This window comes from Tursiops truncatus, chromosome 1 (assembly GCF_011762595.2).
Source record: "Tursiops truncatus isolate mTurTru1 chromosome 1, mTurTru1.mat.Y, whole genome shotgun sequence".
NCBI lineage: Eukaryota > Metazoa > Chordata > Mammalia > Artiodactyla > Delphinidae > Tursiops > Tursiops truncatus.
Genome location: NC_047034.1, coordinates 85,912,630 through 85,931,854, shown reverse-complemented (window position 1 = coordinate 85,931,854; position 19,225 = coordinate 85,912,630). Strand labels below are relative to the sequence as shown.

General features: G+C 43.1%; 1 protein-coding gene across 2 annotated transcripts; it reads left to right on the top strand.

Annotated features, from left to right (window-relative positions):
* The first annotated feature begins 7,141 nt into the window (after positions 1-7,141).
* On the top strand, positions 7,142-17,693 carry DDX20 (DEAD-box helicase 20). Of its 2 annotated transcripts, XM_019919951.3 has the most exons (11): positions 7,147-7,478; positions 8,220-8,314; positions 9,102-9,270; positions 9,866-9,980; positions 10,105-10,247; positions 10,379-10,517; positions 10,820-10,878; positions 11,929-12,011; positions 12,359-12,464; positions 12,608-12,709; positions 15,563-17,693. In XM_019919951.3, the coding sequence occupies exons 1-11, from the start codon at positions 7,178-7,180 to the stop codon at positions 16,723-16,725; spliced, it is 2,475 nt and encodes an 824-aa protein (XP_019775510.2). In that variant the 5' UTR covers positions 7,147-7,177; the 3' UTR covers positions 16,726-17,693. The 2 variants fall into 2 exon arrangements, with proteins under 2 accessions (XP_073665675.1, XP_019775510.2); XM_073809574.1 differs by lacking the exons at positions 12,359-12,464; positions 12,608-12,709; positions 15,563-17,693 and having other exon boundaries at positions 7,142-7,478; positions 11,807-11,979.
* The last annotated feature ends 1,532 nt before the right edge of the window (positions 17,694-19,225 follow it).

Below are 19,225 nucleotides of genomic sequence, written 5' to 3'. Positions count from 1 at the left end.
CCTCACCATGTGGACTTGAACACGTAATTTAACCTCGTTGTGTCTCAGTTTTCTCCTCTGTGATCTCTAAGTCTGACAGTCTGCATTTCACACCCAAGCATATGACTTTACAAGTTACGAGAGTGCAGCCCAGAAATGTTAAGTGATTTGCCCTAAGTCACCCAGGTCGCTAATGGCAGAATCAGCAAAGGAATTCAGATCCAGTGATCTTCCCTCCCCTGTCCCTCCCACCCTCCCCCTACTCCCCACCGAGACCTCTTTCCCCTCCATCACACTTTGGTAGGTGTTTCTAGAGGAATCCAACTCCTTGCCTTAGAGAGCTCTTCTATGATTTCAGATCGATAGGTTGGACGTGTTGGGTTTGCGTGCGGCCAGTCACAACACCAACGGTGAGTTCAGGAAGCTGGTGATATTTGTCCAAGTACCTTCGACCTATCTGCCTGCCTGCTCTTTGCTATCTTTTTCAGGTCAAGAGTGGTGACGAAAACCATGAGGGAAGAGCACGGCAATGCCATGTCTGGTGTGGCCCATACATACTCTCCCCTGGTGGGTGCTGTTTCCAGCTGTTTGTCCTCATCAGGCAAATGTTACCACCTTGTGCCGGCTCTCTCTCCCAGCTTCCTTCATGGTGGCAGTGGTTGAAAGTCTGCTCCTCTCTCCCCTTCCCTCTGTCCTTTGTTCTCCCTGTCCCAGGTTCTGATCATTAGTTGGCGTGTGATGAGTATGCCTTGGAGGAGGTAGGGGTCAACAGGGTCTCCAGTAATCACTATGCACTGTCTTTGCCAGCCTCCCCATCCCAGTGTCTTTCCTACGGAAAACAGATTGGAAAAGGGTGGAGGTGTCAATAAACAAATCATTGGAGTGCATGGAAAGTGAGAACAAGGGAATCCTGGGTGAGGCATTACTCTATTCACAATGGCACTGGGTACCCATGCATGTGTGTGAGTGTGTGTGTGGCTCACACACTCTGAAATGAGCTCTCACCCACTGGTGAGTGGAAAATTAGCTTTGGCAGGTGAGGAACTGGGTGACAGGTGAGGAAGCCAGCAGGGTATCGGTGTTATCTGTCTCCTATTGCTGTTTGCTGGTGTTGCTAACAATATCTCGCCCACCCCCTTCCCCTCCCCTAACTTGTAATTAGGTGGAGTGGAAATCACTCGGGAGGGCTTGGGCAGGTGGGAGAGTGATATGAGTACATTAGAATAGCCTCGTGACCTTTGGAAGCCAGCCGTGTGCTTTGCAGGTGGGCTGCCCCAAGCCAGGTGGGAACTGGCATTTTCCTGATGGCCCACGAAGCAAGCTGTGTGGTTTACATTTCTCTGGTGGGTGGGAGAAGAGATGGCAGTCCAGGGACTAAGTCCTGGGGAGTTCCGCCAAATGACATAAGCTGGAGGTGAAGTGAGCCAGGACGGTGGAGGGAGAAGTGAGGGAGACCTGGGGGTCTTAGACTGGCTTCGCTGCCCATCTCTGCCTGCTAGTTGGCCCTGTAATCCACCCCCGTGCCTCAATTTCTCTGACTGTAAAGTGAGGAAAACAATCTCACTGCTACCTGCCTGCTGTGAAGGTAAAGTGTAAAGGCCCTTTGAAATGTCAAGAACACTGTCACTGGACAGTGCCAAGGGAATTTGCAGAGCCTACTGAGCGGCGGCAGTCTGCCTCTGCATCACTTTCACAGCCTGTGCTCAGACAGGTACTTAGGCATCTCACATCCATAAATCTCATCTCCTATCTATAGTCAGCAAATAAGGGGAAGGACAGGCCGCTGCTCTGCTACCATCTGATCTTCCTGGGAGGGAGGCCCCAGCTCCCGGCCTCCCCTGCCTCCACCGCAGGTGATGAGCCCTCTGCGCTCCCTCATCTGCTCCCGGCCTGTCAGTTTAATTTAACAAGGTTGAGGGAGAGGTTTGATTTAATCAAACCAGTTGCTGTATCCATTCTGCTCAGAGGTCCCTCAGTGTCACCACTGAGGCTCAGATTAGACAGTGACAATGACTTCTTCTTCCCTGACTTTGCCTCCCCCTCCCTTTCTCTCCCTGGAGGGAACACGGAGGCAGATCAGTCTCCTGGGACCTAAGAATAGATGTGGGAGGATCACAGGAGGGAAGCAGACTGGCCTCAGAAAGCCCCTCTCTCGTGCCTTACGTGGCCTTGTTTAAGTCTGAGCAACCGCCTGAGGGATGAGGGGAGCAGCAAATTTGAACAGAGCCGCCCGGAAAGGCTCAGGGCTGCCTGAGGACAGAGCTGTGCCATCACCAGTGCCATCGTGGATGGCCTCAGAGAGAAAACCAAGCTCCCTTGCTGTCGGGAAGCTGGGTGGAGGGCGGGCCGAGGAGGTAAGGTGCGGTATGCTCTGCACGCTCCAGACAGGAATTTATTTCCAGTTTCTCAGCCTGGATTCTGGGGTCTCCAGAGCCGGCAGACAACAATAGAAAAAAGGTGAGGCTCCATCCATCTGAGTCTCTGTGGCTCTGTTCTCGGCATGAAAGCAGCAGTGACAGGAGGAGGCTGTGTGGATGTGGGTAACTATGGTGTTGCGGGGAGGCAGGTAATGGTGGTGTGTGTGTGGGTGTGATGTGTATGTGAGTGTCTGTGTCTGGGGAGCCAGGCAGGGGGGTCTCTGGTGCAGACAGGTCAGGCTTAGGGAGTTTCGAATTCCAGAACAAATCTCTCTTGCCACTTAACTCTTTCCTTTCCCTCCTTCTCCAGGAAGTGGGTGCTCGGCACCTCTTGTTCTCTTGAGCAGCTCACAGGAGAGAAACAAAGTCCTCTTGAAGGGGAGCCCTCTCTTGGCGTGATGGAAATCTTTCCTTTTGCTCATTTGTGTCACATTCTTCCATCAGGCCGGGCAACTGACAGGTGCACCCTTCCCCGGGCCCCTTTCAGAGTCCCCTCCCTGCCATTTGTGTCTCACCCAAATAACCAGCAGACACCACCATCCACCAGAGCTGCGTATGATTAGCAGAAACCCTTCCTGACAGCTCCAAAGAGAAGCCCTCAAATGCGTATTCTATTGAGTGCATCTCATTGTTGCTGACAGCCGCTTTATCAATTAAATTCCACATTCCCCATCTTCGGAGACGCCACAAACCTCCCTACCTAATAAATCACAGGCCCCCAGTTATTGTTAAATGTCCCATCAGTCTCTAATAAACTCCCTGCCAACAGGGGCAGGTTATTTATTATGCTGCCTGGACAAGAATGAATTGGGCCCCGTTCTCAGCAGAAGAGCAAACGTGACGCCTTCCTCCCTAAAGACTGAGACTGTGGTATTAAATGGGGCAATTAATCAACGTGGGCCTTGGGCAGAGGGGAGTCTGGTCTAGAGAGAGGGAGGATGGCCTGGGGTCCTTTACTGAAAGCCAGCTAAGCAAGTCCCCACGGTGAGAGGTGGCCGCGCAGAGTATAGGAACCTGGGCCTTTCCTGCTTCTTCCCCTCTCCTCATTCCTGTTTGAAAAGGTACTGAAGACACAGTCACCCCATAGGCCAAGGGGCACATATGAAAATAGTTATTCTCCACGTTGAAAGGTAGCTGCATAGGACTGAGCAGGGTCGTGAAAAATTCTGTCCAGAAGGCCAGATATTGTTACTTAATAAACTTGATGTAACTTAAGTTTATTGATGGTGCTATAGTCCACTGAGCAGATGAACTGAAGAATATAGGAGGGAATGTTCCCCTTGCCTGGGAGAGAGAACTAGGAAACATGTGCTCAGTCACTGCTTGCTGGCTAAGCAGCACACAGGTTAAGCACTGACACTCAGAAAGCAGTGGACAACACCCAAAAGACCCAGGGGTTGTTAGGTGTGAGAAACAGCGTTATAAAGTGGGCCTTGCAGTTACTACCTCATATTAGATCCCAAACTGAGATGATGCTCGATGCTCTGCAAGTTACAATCCAAACTCCTCAGCTTTGTCACCGATCAAGCCTTCGTCTATACTTCCAATTGTATTTCTCTCTATTGCTACATAACACTATCCTCCTTTGGGCGAGCATAACACATTAATTTTATGTTCCTTATGGTGGCAGACAAGGTCCTCCATACTATGGGACCAATATATCTCTGCAACCTTGTTTCCTGGTAAGCGCTGCCATACTTGCCTCCGTTCATGCTAAAGCTCATACCTTACCGTATCTACTATAGTTTCTCATGCTTCCACGCCTTTGCACAAACTGTTCCTTTTGCCCAGAATATCTTTCTAACTTGTCTGCCTGGTGAGCTTTCCTTCCACCCCCACTGCCTGATGAACTCCACATCTATCCTTCAGGATCAGCTCAGAACATCACCCCCCACCCCCACCCCAGTGCTTCAAGGGACTTGAGCATTGTCTCCTGGTGCAGCTATCTTGGCAGAAGTGCTAGACTCCAGGGATTACGAAAGGAGTGACCCGGGCATGGAGGTTTTCTTATAGTTCCATGCATGCTTTAAACCACTCTGATTTGGGATGGGGAGAGAAGAGCATAGAGAAGAAAGCCATTGGTCTCTGAATACCAAAAGCTGTTTTTCTCAATTTTTCAGATGTTCTCACGCTCTCCCACATGACAGCCACACTTGGAGCCGCTAAGGCCCTGAAAAATGTCAGTACTGCATGTACTTTTACACCACCTTGTGCTATTTGAATATTTCCTCCTTGGCCAGAGCTATCCGTCTGCATGTATCTTTCTTCTTGAGGGCAAGTGCTCTGCTTATTTTGTCCCAGTTTTGCATCTCCAGCATCTGGCTGATTCGTATTAGGCGTTTAGAAGATTTCTGCTGAAAGAATGAATGAAGAGATGTTTGCAGATTGAATGCAAATAATAAGGTTGCCTACCCTTTGTTGCTTTGAGGATCAAATGAGAAAAAGTGGCTATAAAAATCTTAGTGCCTTCCCTTCTTTCCACATAGTCCCACGGATCCTCACATTCGAGGGGGGCCACCTTACATCTATGTTTTTGTTTACATTATTTTCCTTTCCTCTGGGTGCAGAAACTTCCATTGTGAAATCATTGCCTGGGACCATTTGAACCTGAAAATCCATTCCGAGTCTACCTTTTACTCCCACTTCTTCAATTCACAGGAATCCTTCCCCCCTCTACCTTCCAGGTACATAAGGTGAGGAAAGATTTTCCAAGTAGACAGAACAGCATACAAAGAGGCTGGGGTCCCATTGTGATTTTATCCTGAAGGAGGCCAGCAGGCAGACAACAGTCCAACTGGTTTCTGCGTATGTTACTCTCATACCTTACCTGGTTATTAAATGATCTCTTACCTTTATGTTTTATTTTTATGGCACTAAAAATTACGACCAACAGCATTATTACACTTTTTAACTACTGAGGAAAAAAATTGTATTGATTTGTTTTTAGCTATAGCAATATAATTTATGACTAGTAACATAACTGCAATATTTGGGCAGGGGAACCATTCAGGAGGTTGTTGTGATAGTTAGGACCTAAAAGGTCCTAAAATAGGACCCTTAAAAGGGACCTAAAATAGGACAGATGCTATGGAGACTGGAGAAGAAATATGGATGCAATATTTGGAAGCAAAATTACTTGCCCTCAAGTAATTGTTAGAAAGGGGAAGGATTTCCCTGGCGGTCCAGTGGTTAGGACTCAGTGCTTTCACTGTCTGCCATGGCCCCGGATTCAATCCCTGGTCAATCCAAATCCCCCCCTCCCCCAAAAAAAAGAAAGGGGAGAGGGATAATGGAAGGTGGAATCAAGAATAATTAATTCCCAGGTTTGGGATTTAGGGATTAAGTGGATGAAAGAGGTGGGGTAGGTACTAAGAGGAAGTCTGGAACCTTTACTGCCCACTCCCAACAGGCCCCCTTCTTTCATATGAACAGTTGACATTTTCTCAATGTTTTGTAAATTTATAAGAAAAATGCATCTGAGAATACCTTTCCAGTGGGATTACCTTGCCAAAGTCCTCCTACCTCCTTTGGAATCTGCATCATCACCGTGTGTGTGTGTGTGTGTGTGTGTGTGTGTGTGTGTGTGTGTGTGTAGGGAAGTGTGAGGCTGGTGAGAGATAACGACCAGAATTATGATATAATCTTTAGATTTGTAATTGTGAATATTAGGTTCCAAAAATACTTAATTTGGAGTTACGACTCAGACTTTTTATAGGAGCTCATTTATTCAATAAATATTGAGCACTTACTCTGTGTTAGATTGTTTTTTCCGATTAGGCATACTGCAGAGAACAAAAGAGAATAGGTCCCTGTCCTCAGAGAGTGGGGGAGACAGACAATAAACATATGATTTCATCTAGTGATAAGCAGAAAAATAAAGCAGAATAAGGGAATAGAGAGTGATGGGAAAGGCTGGGGAGCTGCCAGGATGGGGGAGCTATCTCAGAGTGTTCAGGAAAGTCCTCTTTGAAAAGGTGGTATTTGAGCAGAGACCTAAAATAAAGTGGTAAAGACTGCTGTCATCCATGAGATGGTGGTGGGGAGGGATAGGAGCAACACATAGAAAATGTTAAATTTGAGCTATTAGACATAAAGTGGAAGTGTTGAAAAGGGAGATGGATGTACAAGTCTGGAGTTCAGAGGAGGGTCGGAGGTGTAGATACTAATGTGGGAGTTGTCAGTTCAGTTGCTGGTTCCAATTCGATTTGCTTTTATCAGAGCTCAGCGTGTGCCAGGTACTGTGCTAGGGGCTGGGAACGCAGAGATGAAAGCACACAGATATATACCTGGCAACGTGGTCAATCCTAAATCTCGCTGTACTTCGGGCGCTCTCTGCGAGCACAGGAGGAGGCAGCGAGTTGGGGCGGGACACGGTGGGGAGCCGGAGGAGTTGACCGCCGAGCCGAAGCCCGGAGGCTGGGAGCGTGACGCACTGGGCTCTTCACAAAGGCAGCATTGTGAGGTCAGCAACGCGGGCGCAGGGCGGGGCAGTGCTCCCACCGTGAGCGCGCGGCGCCCTCTGTAGGCCGCAGGCGGCGACACACCGGTAGCCTCAGCTTTCCTCCCCTCCCTTTTCCCGCCTTCCTCAGGCCACGTTTTTTTTGTTGTTATAGCTGTTTCCGAGTCCTTCTAAGCCTCCGACTTCCGTCCCTTACCCCTCCTCTTCGAGGCCGGGAGTGTCAGTGTCTTCGCAGGAAGACTGCCAATAAAGTTTTTCCTCTTCTTGTTCTCAGGCCCCACGCCTCTCCCCAAGTACCGCGAGATCCGGCGGCGCGGCTAGCATGGCGACGGCTTTTGAAGGCTCGGCGGCCTTAAAGACCGTGGAGAGCACTATGCCGGCGGAGCGCGTGGCTGCGCAGTTCGCGGCCCCGGAGCCAGCCACCCGGCCAGTGCGGAGTCTGCGGACGGCTCATGACATCAACAGTCCGCGGACCCGCACCGGGGACGTGCTGCTGGCGGAGCCGGGGGACTTCGAGTCGCTGCTGCTGTCGCGGCCGGTGGTGGAGGGGCTGCGGGCGGTTGGCTTCGAGCGGCCGTCGCCCGTGCAGCTCAAGGCCATACCGCTGGGGCGGTGCGGACTTGGTGAGGGCTGGGGCCCTGGAGGGGCCGGGAGGGCCGCAGGAGGGGGCGGCGGCGGCGGCGGCCAAGCCCGTGGGGAGGGCCGGGAAGGGCCCAGAGCGGCCGTCTTGCAGGGCTCGGCCCGGGGCAAGACGCCGCACGCACGCGAGCCTCAGTTTCCTCCTCTGTCAAACGGAGGCGCAGTATTGAATTTGGAGATAGTTGAGGTCCATTCCACGCTGTCAAGTGGTTCTACGTTTGGGAATATAAACGGCAGGAAAGATCTCAGATGAGATCAGCCTGGATTAGGGTAGGCCCTAAATCCAGTGACAAGAGTCCTTATAAGAGCAGGGAGAAAGGCAGAGAAGAAAGCCATGTGAAAATGGAGGCAGAGATTGGAATTACACAACTCCAAGCCAAGAAATGTCTCAGCCGTCAGAAGCTGGAAGAGACGGGAAGGATTGTACCATAGAGCCGTAGGAGGGAATGTGGCCCGGCTGATGCCTTGATTTCATATTTCTGGCCTCCAAAACTTTGAGAAAATAAATTTCTGCTTTCTAAGCCAAAAAAAGAAGAGAAACGGTGGAGGTTCAGGGAGGAGGCCTGTTTCTGGATATGGCCGCATGCTTGTTTTAGAGTTAACTTAAAAACGAAGGTGGTTAAGGATGTGATCTCTGGAGGCCTGTCTAGTTCTGGAATTTCATGTTGGTACCTAAGCTTCTTCAGTCAGTCCTGGCTAATGATAATTTTTTTTTTCCTCCCCAGATTTAATTGTTCAAGCTAAGTCTGGCACTGGGAAAACCTGTGTATTCTCCACCATTGCTTTGGACTCTCTTGTTCTTGAAAACCTAAGTACCCAGGTGAGTTTAGCTCAGAGGACCCAAGGAGGGTATGTTATGTGGATTTCCTACAGGTCAGATGAAATACCAGTAGCTCCTCAGAGGTAGAAGTGAATGATTGTGTTAAGACATATGAAAAGTATACAAGTAAAGTAGATACTTAGGCTGATGAGTGGTGTTGGTGTGGTTAGTGACCAAATACACATTATTAGTGTTAGAAGTTTAGAGATTTCTGTTATTACTGCGTGTTAAATAAAATAAGTCTGCCATGTGTGTCAATTTTGTCATTACTTGAGAATACAGATAGGGATTTTTTATTCTTTTATTTGCTCACTAGATTGTGGTGAGGTTTAGCATTTGACCTGATTCGTGGTAATGAGGTGTTTGGCTATGGTAGGTAACTGCATGTGGTTCTTACAGTGAATGTATTATACTGATCTCCCACCTTCTGGGTTCTCTCAGAGTAGGGTCTAAGAGGGCCTTACCCAAATTAACAGGAGATTTGGGTTTGGAGATCATTTCTTCAGCAAAGATTTGTTGAGCCCATGTTATGTTTAAACAGTATGCCAGGCATTGGGGATATAAAGATGAATCAGGTATGACCCTCATAGTCTTACTTTGTGGTTTAGTAGTTACAGCAGGCTGTATTTCAAGTTCTCAGTCATGTATATCTGATGATGACTCTTCAACAGTGTTTTTTAACCCAGATATGAGTATCTGGGTTAAAAAACACTGTAAAGCTTTTTGAGTCCTGCCTTATGTATTTATTCTACCGACTTGTTAAAGGTATATTTTATGTGTTTTTTAGATTTTGATCTTGGCTCCTACAAGAGAAATTGCTGTACAGATACATTCTGTTATCACAGCCATTGGAATAAAAATGGAAGGCTTAGAGTGTCATGTGTTTATCGGAGGGACTCCATTATCACAAGACAAAACCAGACTTAAAAAGTGTCATATTGCTGTTGGTTCTCCTGGTAAGATATCAATGCTTGTTAATAACTGGGGCTTTTAAGTAACTGAACACTTCTATATAGCAATAAGAATATGGCAATCTTTGATAATTATGGTAATTATTTTGAGGATTAAAAATGAAGAGCATTAGATTAGTGACATATAAACACATGACTGGATTACCAACAGGATTTATGAAATTTCTGTTTCTAAGGATGTTTAAGAACAAGTATGGGATAGGCTTCTGAGCAGAAGAGGAATGAGATGATTTCAGAAAGCCCTTCTAAGCCATGGATTGGGATTATTCTTTGCTTCAGTGTTAGTCCTTCGGTCATGAGTCACTCAGAATCATAATCTAGCATTCAGTGCCTTACAAGTCTTTTGACAGGAAGTGTTTATTTTCCATACGTATTGGTGATGAAATGTGAGGGAAAAAATAATGGATTTAGGGAAGATCACAACTCAGGATTTCTAATTTGTGGTTTAGTGTGTAAAGAATAATGAGGGTTGGGTCAGGAAAGTTAGCAATTCAACCTGTAAGTAGAATAACAACATTGGCTGAAATTTGCACGGATTTGGTGCATATGAATATTTGAATATTTTTTTTCTGGACTTTAGGCAGAATTAAACAACTGATAGAACTTGACTACTTGAATCCAGGCAGTATACGTCTCTTTATTCTTGATGAAGCAGATAAGCTTTTAGAAGAAGGCAGCTTCCAGGAGCAAATAAAGTAAGAAAAATAACTAACTTGACTATTGAAATGGTGCCCCAAAGTATCTATCTTTTGCTTTTCTAGGTGGTGATTATCATCTGAATAGTTTCCATGGTGTGTGTGTTTTTCTTTTATTTTGCAGTTGGATTTATTCTTCCTTGCCTGCCAGTAAGCAGATGTTGGCAGTGTCAGCTACTTACCCTGAATTTTTGGCTAATGCTTTGACAAAGTACATGAGAGAGCCCACTTTTGTAAGACTAAACTCCAGTGATCCGAGTCTCATAGGTGTGTACAGATACTGGATATTTAGTGGGTTGGTTTGTGATATTCTGGAGCTTTCCTTTGCTAAGTTGGCTTTTGCTTTCATATTTGCTATAGAAAATATGTTCATTTTAACAGAAGACTCTTCTTTGTAGGTTTGAAGCAGTACTACAAAGTTGTCAGTTCATACCCTTTGGCCCATAAGATTTTTGAGGAAAAGACTCAGCATTTACAAGAATTGTTCAGCAAAATTCCATTTAATCAGGCCTTAGTCTTTTCTAATTTACACAGCAGGTAATGTACCTTAAAAAGTCATCTGGGGGGCTTCCCTGGTGGCGCAGTGGTTGGGAGTCCGCCTGCCGATGCAGGGGACACGGGTTCGTGCCCCGATCCGGGAAGATCCCACATGCCGCGGAGCAGCTAGGCCTGTGAGCCACGGCCGCTGAGCCTGCGCATCCGGAGCCTGTGCTTCGCAATGGGAGAGGCCCGCGTACCGCAAAAAAAAAAAAAAAAGTCATCTGGGGAACTTGTGAAATAAAAGGATAGGTGTGGGGCAGTATTTGTAAAATTATAACCCTCTGTGTTATTTTTCATAGAGCACAACACTTGGCTGATATCCTTTCTTCTAAAGGCTTTCCTGCAGAGTGCATTTCAGGTAAGTTCATCTCTTAACTTTAATCTTTGTTTAGTATCCTGACTTGAAGCTTCTCCAAAGTCAGGAGGAAGAGATACCACTTCCTGACTTGTCTTGTGAGTGTGAGGTTAGACTGAGTCTTCAGAGTAAAAGGAATTTCAGGTTTATTTTTCACTGGGATTTGTCTCTTTAAGAAGTAACATGGTATGTACTAAAAAACTAGAAAACTGGAGTTATAGCCACAAAGAACGTAATAACTTTACAAAATAGAGTCTGTCTTTGTTATCTTAAGATAAACATTGTAAAAAATACAAAGAATTGCTAACTAGATTGACTTTTACAGTCTTGTGGAAGGCAAAACTGATTCATTTTTGACACAAAGCTAAATTATTACTGTTGACCTAGGAGTGAAAGATTTAAAGGAATTTTTGATAAGTGAGATCCTTTTTAGAGTTTTGATTGCTATCTCAGCTTAGTTTTTAACCTGTTAGCGTAAGCTCATTTAGTCGTGGTATATTATGAGATACTGGGGAGAGATTGTTTTCTGATGGACCAGTATTTGGATGATAGATCACACTTCAACACCAAATTGGTAAACAGCTGGTTAAATCAATATTATTTTCCTAAGAATTGTTAAACCTCATATGGCACTTTGTAGATATAATGTTATATCTGCAGGCATAGCCTAGTCACCATTTAAAATTGAATTTCTAGTTGATTGCCTAACCATATTTTAGAAGATTCTGACTTTAGGTTTTTGTTTCTGACGTTAGTTCTTAACCTAGATTTGCATATAAGGACAGAATTAACTTTGGTTGTTAAAGTGTTAAGACTGGCAATTATGATTTCTGATTTTTGTGGATTTGATAAATGTATGTTCACTTGTTTTGGTTTTTTTTGCGGTATGTGGGCCTCTCACTGCTGTGGCCTCTCCCGTTGCGGAGCACAGGTTCCGGACGCGCAGGCACGAACCCGTGTCCTCTGCATCGGCAGGCGGACTCTCAACCACTGCGCCACCAGGGAAGCCCTGTTCACTTGTTTTTATATGACTTTCTTTCTGGGTCTTTTTAGGCAACATGAATCAGAATCAGCGTCTTGATGCTATGGCTAAACTGAAGCAGTTTCATTGCAGAGTCCTCGTTTCCACAGATTTGGTAAATTTCCTGTTCAGTTTGGTTGATTAATCCATCTGGACATATGTTCTGTTATCAAATGTACAGATTTCATCTATTATTTTAGGTGGGTGTATCTGACAAGAATACCAGAAGATAATTGTCTTTCCAGTGCTGGGGAATATGATTTCTTCCTAAAAATGTCTTCTGTATTTTTATCTTTATTGTTGAAATTAGTCATTAGAAATGAATTTTCTTTTCCTTTGCTCCTAAATATCCTCCTTGCTCTTAAATATCCTCCTATTCTTAATTGGGCTCTTGGTTATACTGAATAATATAGTGTGCCATGCAATGGCTAATGCACACAAACAACTGTTCTCTTCTTCAAGACTTCCCGTGGAATTGATGCTGAGAACGTGAATCTGGTTGTAAACCTGGATGTTCCATTGAATTGGGAGACATATATGCATCGGATTGGCAGAGCTGGCCGTTTTGGTAAAAAAAAAAAAAAAAAAAGAAAGAAAAGAAAAAAGTTTGGGTGCTTTCTTTAAGGGGAGGAAGCTATAATGTGACAGGTGGACTTGAAGTGTCATTTATGTGAAAATGATTTACTACTTAACATTCCTTCTGTGCTTTAGGTACTTTGGGACTGACAGTGACCTACTGCTGTAGGGGAGAAGAAGAAAATATGATGATGAAAATTGCCCAGAAATGTAAGATCAATCTTCAGCCTTTACCAGGTATATTTTGTCTGTTTCATTTTGCTGTCAAAATAATAATGATAGGCCTAATAAAAATAATAGCTAACGTAGAGTACTTATGATGTGTTGGATACTGTTCTAAGTATATATGTTAACTCATTTAATTCACACCACAATTACGTGAGGTATGCGCTATTATTATCTGCCTTTTGTAGATGAGGATATTGAGGCATAGAGAGGTTAAATATTTGTCTAAGGTCTTACAGCTAATAAGTAACAGGGAGAAGATTGCAAGCTAACTAATGACACATGAAAAATGAAAAATATTTTCCTACTGTATTAACTCCATATTTTACTTTGTAGCCCTGCAATTTGATTTTATTCTTTTATATCAAGGGATGTATTTTACCTCTTATGTTGCTATGAAGGTAATTCTTGCCATACTCCCCTTTGTCACCATGGGGAAGGAATAGTATCTTTAATTTGGACACTGTTCTGAAAATGTTGAAGTGTTTTCTTTTGATTTTAATGAATCATTTATCAAGCTGCTATTTTTTTAAATTAATTTATTTATTTTTGGCTGTGTTGGGTCTTTGTTGGGTCTTCGTTGCTGCGTGCGGGCTTTCTCTAGTTGCGGCGAGCTGGGGCTACTCTTCGTTGTGGTGCGCAGGCCTCTCATTGCAGTGGCTTCTCTTGTTACGGAACACGGGCTCTAGGCACGCGGGCTTCAGTAGTTGTGACACGTGGGCTCAGTAGTTGTGCCTCCTGGAAGTCTCCACCCAGTTTTTTAGGGTTTCTAAAAAAGTTTTCAAGAGATCATTAATAGTTTCAAACATGCATTGTTTCCAAGACAGCAGTTTTAAAAAGCAGCTTGGGGCTTCCCTGGTGGCGCACTGGTTAGGAATCCACCTGCCTGTGCAGGGGACACGGGTTCGATCCCTGGTCCGGGAAGATCCCACGTGCTGCAGAGCAACTAAGCCCATGCACCACAACTAATGAGCCTGCGCTCTAGAGCCCATGAGCAATGCAGTCAATCGATAGAGCCCAATGCAACCAGTCAATCGATCAATCAATACACAAACAAACAAACTTACTAAAAAAAAAAACCAAACTCCTGGGTGGAAATATGGTTTATTTGCTATACAACTGACCCTTGAACAACAATGGGGGTGGTTAGAGGCGCTGAGCCTCCATGCAGCATAAATCGCTGTATAGCTTATAGTCAGCCCTCCATATCTGCCTTTCCACATCCACTGATTCAGCCAACAGCAGATTGTGTAGTACTATTGTACATATTGGAAAAAATCTGCGTATAAGTGGACCTGCGCAGTTCATACCTGCAGTTCAAACCCGTGTTATTCAAAGGTCAACTGTATATGTTAATGTATGCATGTTAGTGTGTGTATATATATACATTGTATAGATACATAAATGTATACTTATATAGTGTATACATGACCTTCTAGAAGATGGACTATGTAGTTATTGAATAAATATAACAATGAATATTTTACCAATTTATATTAACTCCTTTAGTGATTTTTACAAAGCTAGATGAAACACAGGTTTGGGAGTACTGTGAATTTTAGCAGTTTTGGCTTTGTGATAACTCATTTTCACACATTTTTTAAATTGCTCTAAGCTTATGTCCTGATTTACAAAATATTTGTTTTTAGAGTAGATGGTCTTTAGGTTCTCTGTCAGTTCTAAGACTATATTTTGTTAATTCTCTCTATGTATAAGTCTATTGGTGATCTTTATAGTTATAAATAATGGAAAAAGTAAATTGAAAATTGGTACAAGAGAGTTAGGACTTGTGGTAGGACTCAGTATCATAACATCTAGTGATAAAAATAAGATTTGCCTTTGGTTACCAGAAAGTGACATATTTGGATCTTTATGAAAAGTTAACAGAGCCCCGAAATGATGAGAAAATGATATTTATAGTGTTAGATCTATACTGGACTAGGCACTTGTGTGACAACAGACTGTTCGGGTGAGTTGCCTGGAGCAGGATTAGGAGGGAATTGGCCTGAATGATAGGTCTCCGCAAGCAAGGGATGGCACCTTAGTAGGAATCCATGTTTAGTTAGAGGGTCTGTGCAGTGAAGGATCAAGAGCCCCAGCTGAAGAATCCAGATCTGAGGGAATGAGTAGTGGGTACACATACATGGAACACCACTAGCAGCAACAGACAGGGGAGGTCTTTGTAAAGCAGGGCCTCTGTGTACTTAGTCTGCCTAAGATGAAAATTGGTCACACTTTGGAAAGATCTGAGTGCAGGTGGAAGCAAATTGTCATGCCTGGATGGGATAGGAAATTTATAGAGTTAGAGCCAGCAAATTTTTTTAAACTTACAAGTGCCATTGGTACCACAGATCTTTTCACAGTCATCTGGCTTTTTTCCCCGTGGAGGTTTTTTTCCTCCACCGTTGAGGGCAGTGATTTCTCCCTGGTAGAATATAGGGTGGCAGATTTACTTGGGTACAGGGTTGCAGTTGTAATATTTCCCAGTTGGTAAGCTTTGGGGAGCACAATCCATTTTCTAATATCTTGTTTTGCTGTTATCAGTAGTGAGATGATGGGGAGGAGTTGGGGAGAGGGAGACGAGGAAGGATGGGAGAATCGCTGTAGAGGCATACCTCACTCCTAGAATAAGCTCTTTTCGAGTGAGGGGGTATGGGATGGGTCTTTTATATTTTTGGGCAAATTTCTTTACTGCAAGTTTTGCTTAGGTCTTTTAAAATCTAATATATTAAGCTTCTTAGTATAGTGTTAGTATATTTTGTTTCTTAATCTTATTTGACCGTGGAAAGCTTTATTAATCCATTCAGAAAATGCTGGTCTAGAACAGCTCGAGAATTTAATACTTTTTTTATTCCTTTTACGTAGATCCTATTCCTCCTGGTCTGATGGAAGAATGTTTGGATTGGGATGTGGAGGTTGAAGCTGCCATGCATACATATGGCTTAGCAAGTATACCTACACAGACCCTAAAACAAATTCAAAAAATAGAGAGCACCTTTCAAACTCAGAAAGCTCATGGTAACCACATGGCTTCATCTAGAAATACTTCTGTATCTGCACTATCAGTCAAATCAAAAAATAATACCAAACAAAAGCTTCCTGTGAAAAGCCACTCAGAGTGTGGAATTGTAGAAAAAGCCATGTCACCAAAAGAACTGGGCTGTGCCGTACAATTGGAAGAGCAAATGAAGAATTCTGTTCAGTCCTCTGTTGAAAACTCTACTAACAGTCAGCACCAAGTCAAAGAAGCTTCTGTGTCACTCCCCAAAATTCCCTGTCTGTCTTCCTTTAAAACCCATCTGCCATGTACTTTGACTTTTGCAGAATTGATGGAGGATTACGAACACTATATTAAAGAGGGGTTAGAGAAACCTGTGGAAGTCATCAGACACTACACAGGTCCTGGGGATCAGACTGTGAATCCTCAAAATGGTTTTGTGAGAAATAGAATTACTGAAGAGAGAGTGCAGACATTGGCAAGTAGTAGCCAATCTGGAGACTCTGAGAGTGACAGTGATTCTTACAGTTCAAGGAGTTCTTCCCAGAGCAAAGGAAGTAAGTCATACTTGGAAGGTTCTTCTGATACTCAGCTGAAAGACTTGGAATCTATTCCTGTGGGTGGCCATATCTCTTTGGAACAACCTCTGAATGGAAATGACCCCCCTCATCTAGTAGAGTATCAAGAATCACCTGAAATCAAAATAAAGACAAGGCATAAAGAGGGAGCTAACCATAACCAGAGAGCTAAGCAGAGCCAGAGAAGCCTTCCCAGGCGGTCTTCCTATCGATTGCAGGCAGAACCCCAGGAAGATGGTTGGTATGACCGCCATAGGGAAACACATCCGAGTTTTTCTGACACCTATCAGGACTATGAGGAGTACTGGAGAGCTTACTACAGGGCGTGGCAGGAATACTATGCTTCTGCTTCTCAGTCGTATTATTGGAACGCTCAGAGGCATCCAAGCTGGATGGCAGCCTATCACATGAATACCGTTTATCTACAAGAAATGATGCGTGGCAACCAGTGATTATAGGCTGTACGTCACGCCATCTGGGGATATCAACAAGTGATACCTTTGGATTGCCATCCTTGACCTGTAGTAGAGTGGCATATAGTGGCATTTTTGAGCAACTGGAGAAGTTTTGAGGCTTTCCACTGGGACACATCTAGTTTTCAGATTGTTTTGACCTAAATCAACCTGATTCAGGTCAGATGAATTATCTTCTTTAAAGAAACTTCTTGGATGAGATTCTTGAAAGAAAATTTGGGGGGACATAGAGCTAAAGGTCCCAGGGTGCCATTTTCTATAAGCTGTTCCAAAAAGAAACACTTAAAAAGACTTATATACCACTGCTTGCTTAAAAGAAATAAAAACAGTTGAGATTTGGAAAATAATGCTAGTTTATGCTGTGGAGTTCTTTCCAAAAGTCTTGGGCTACATTTCCATAGAGGTGTGTTCTTGTAGAAATTTGTAGCATGGTAGAACAGAAAGCCCCCTCTCCTTTTAGGTTTAGGCAGGAAGGAATAAACATTGCTTCAGACTTTCCTGAAGGTCCTTGTTTGCTTCCAGTAAAAATATTTATTACCAGTAAAAGTAGAAACTTAGCCAAGTGTGTTGACATGTTTATTGTTCATCTTTTGAATATCTTTTGTCTTTGTAATTGTGGAAGCTGTGGTTGATGTGCATTAAATAGCTAAGGATCATCAGTAGTGGCTGTCTTTGTTTCTCAGGAAAAGGAGCAGCTCTTAATCTTTGTTGATTTTTGGATCCTTTTATGAATCTGATGAAAGCTATAGATTTGTCCCAGAAAATTTCATTCTATAAACAAGAATTGTATATGTAATTTCAAAGGGTTCATAGACCCTTTGAAGCCCATCTGTGGAACCCAGGTTAAGAACTGCTGTACTCTGCTGGTAGGCTAAGGGAAGTTTCTAGCATTTTTCTGAGATGCTGTATCTGTAAATTATGATTTAGATAAATGTAATTGGAAGTTACATATTCTTTAATTTCTTCCCTGTAGCAGTTCTTTTATGAATATACGATTGGTTCCCAAACTTCTCTGTGAACGGATTTGTGGTGAGAGAACCGAGTATGAATAGAGATATGTATTTACTTTTTAAAAAGTGATGGGAAGCTCTCCTTTCCTGTGTGCATACTTGTCTAGGCAATATAAACACGTTCCCCCATGGCTGTCAGCAAACATCCACAGCCATTGTCATTTACTGTCTGACACTCACATAACACAGCCCTAAACTGTTTAACTTAGATTCCTGTCATTTGGGTTGGGCAATGATATGCTTTATTTATATGTATCAGTACTGTACATGTATTGCCAAGTTAGAGTGAATTAATTAACACTGTAAATAGCAAATCCATAATTAGGTCCAGAATGTCATTAAAAAGACTTTAATTACATGTTTAAATAAGATCTTGTCACTGCTATATAATTGAACTTTCCTCTTTTTTTTTTTCTACCCTTTCCCCCACAATACAGCCAAGTTCACAGTTTGTCATTGCTAGGGAATTTTAATCAGGATACTCCTGCATCTTAATTAGAGATGTGGGTACCCATTAGTCTTGAAATTAATTGGATTCTCTTTTAGGATTGTCTTGTGATCTCTTTTTTAATATAAAAGTAAGCTGGAGGTAAGCATATACATAACATGAAAATAATACTGTTTTATTTTTCATAAGCATTTGCTAGGAAAATTTCAGCAGTTACCTTCCCAAATAAGGGATGTAGTTATTGTGGCTGTGGAAGGAATCTGCTGGCATTTGTATGTTACTGTGTGTGGAATTTTAATTTGGAATTGTCATTCTAGGTGCATAACCCCTTAATCTTTTGGGGACTATAGATAGGTTTTAGGCAAACGCACTTGAGAATGTTGTGTAGTAGAAGGAGCAGTTGTCTTGGTTGACTCTGTTACTACCTATTTTTTACTTTGTACTAGTCATTTAGCCTCGCGGGGTCCAATTTTCTCATCAATAAAAGGAGGCAGTTGGACTAGATTTTTAGGGTCCCTTCTAGTTCTAAGATTTAACTAATACATGACTAGTAAGAGAAGATAATTTCTAGTTAGAGAAAAGAATAATCTTTTTATGAGTATAGAGAGCCTTTATACATTCACTTAATTTGGATGAGGGCTAGTGTGAATTGGTTTAATGTCTGAATTCTAGAATACTAAATACACTTATTAACAGCTGTTCAAGTTAGGCTTTAACTTAAATTAGGCTAGCAGTATTAACATGTAGAGAAATGTTTGAGAAACCTGTTGCTTTGGATAATTCTGACTTAGAGGATACAAGTTATTTGGGGTAATTAAAAGTAATATTTTCTAAAGTAGCTTAAGTATTGCAATAATAATTGCTAACCTTTTAAACATAACCTAACCTTAAAAAAAAAAAGCTTTAAAGGTAAACTTCAGCCCCTGAATACTAAAAATAATTGAACAGAAATTATAGTAGTTACAGATCAACTCATGAGACAAGGGAGTAGTTTGAAGTTTTAGGGTTTTTTTTCTCCCGC

What these genes read in the sequence shown, in the direction of transcription:
- DDX20 (XM_019919951.3), top strand. Translation starts at nt 7,178, where the DNA reads ATGGCGACGGCTTTTGAAGGCTCGGCGGCCTTAAAGACCGTGGAGAGC. An exon ending in TTTTCTAATTTACACAGCAG is followed by an intron (nt 10,518 to 10,819) that starts GTAATGTACCTT and finishes TATTTTTCATAG; the next exon opens with AGCACAACACTTGGCTGATA. An exon ending in CAATCTTCAGCCTTTACCAG is followed by an intron (nt 12,710 to 15,562) that starts GTATATTTTGTC and finishes CCTTTTACGTAG; the next exon opens with ATCCTATTCCTCCTGGTCTG.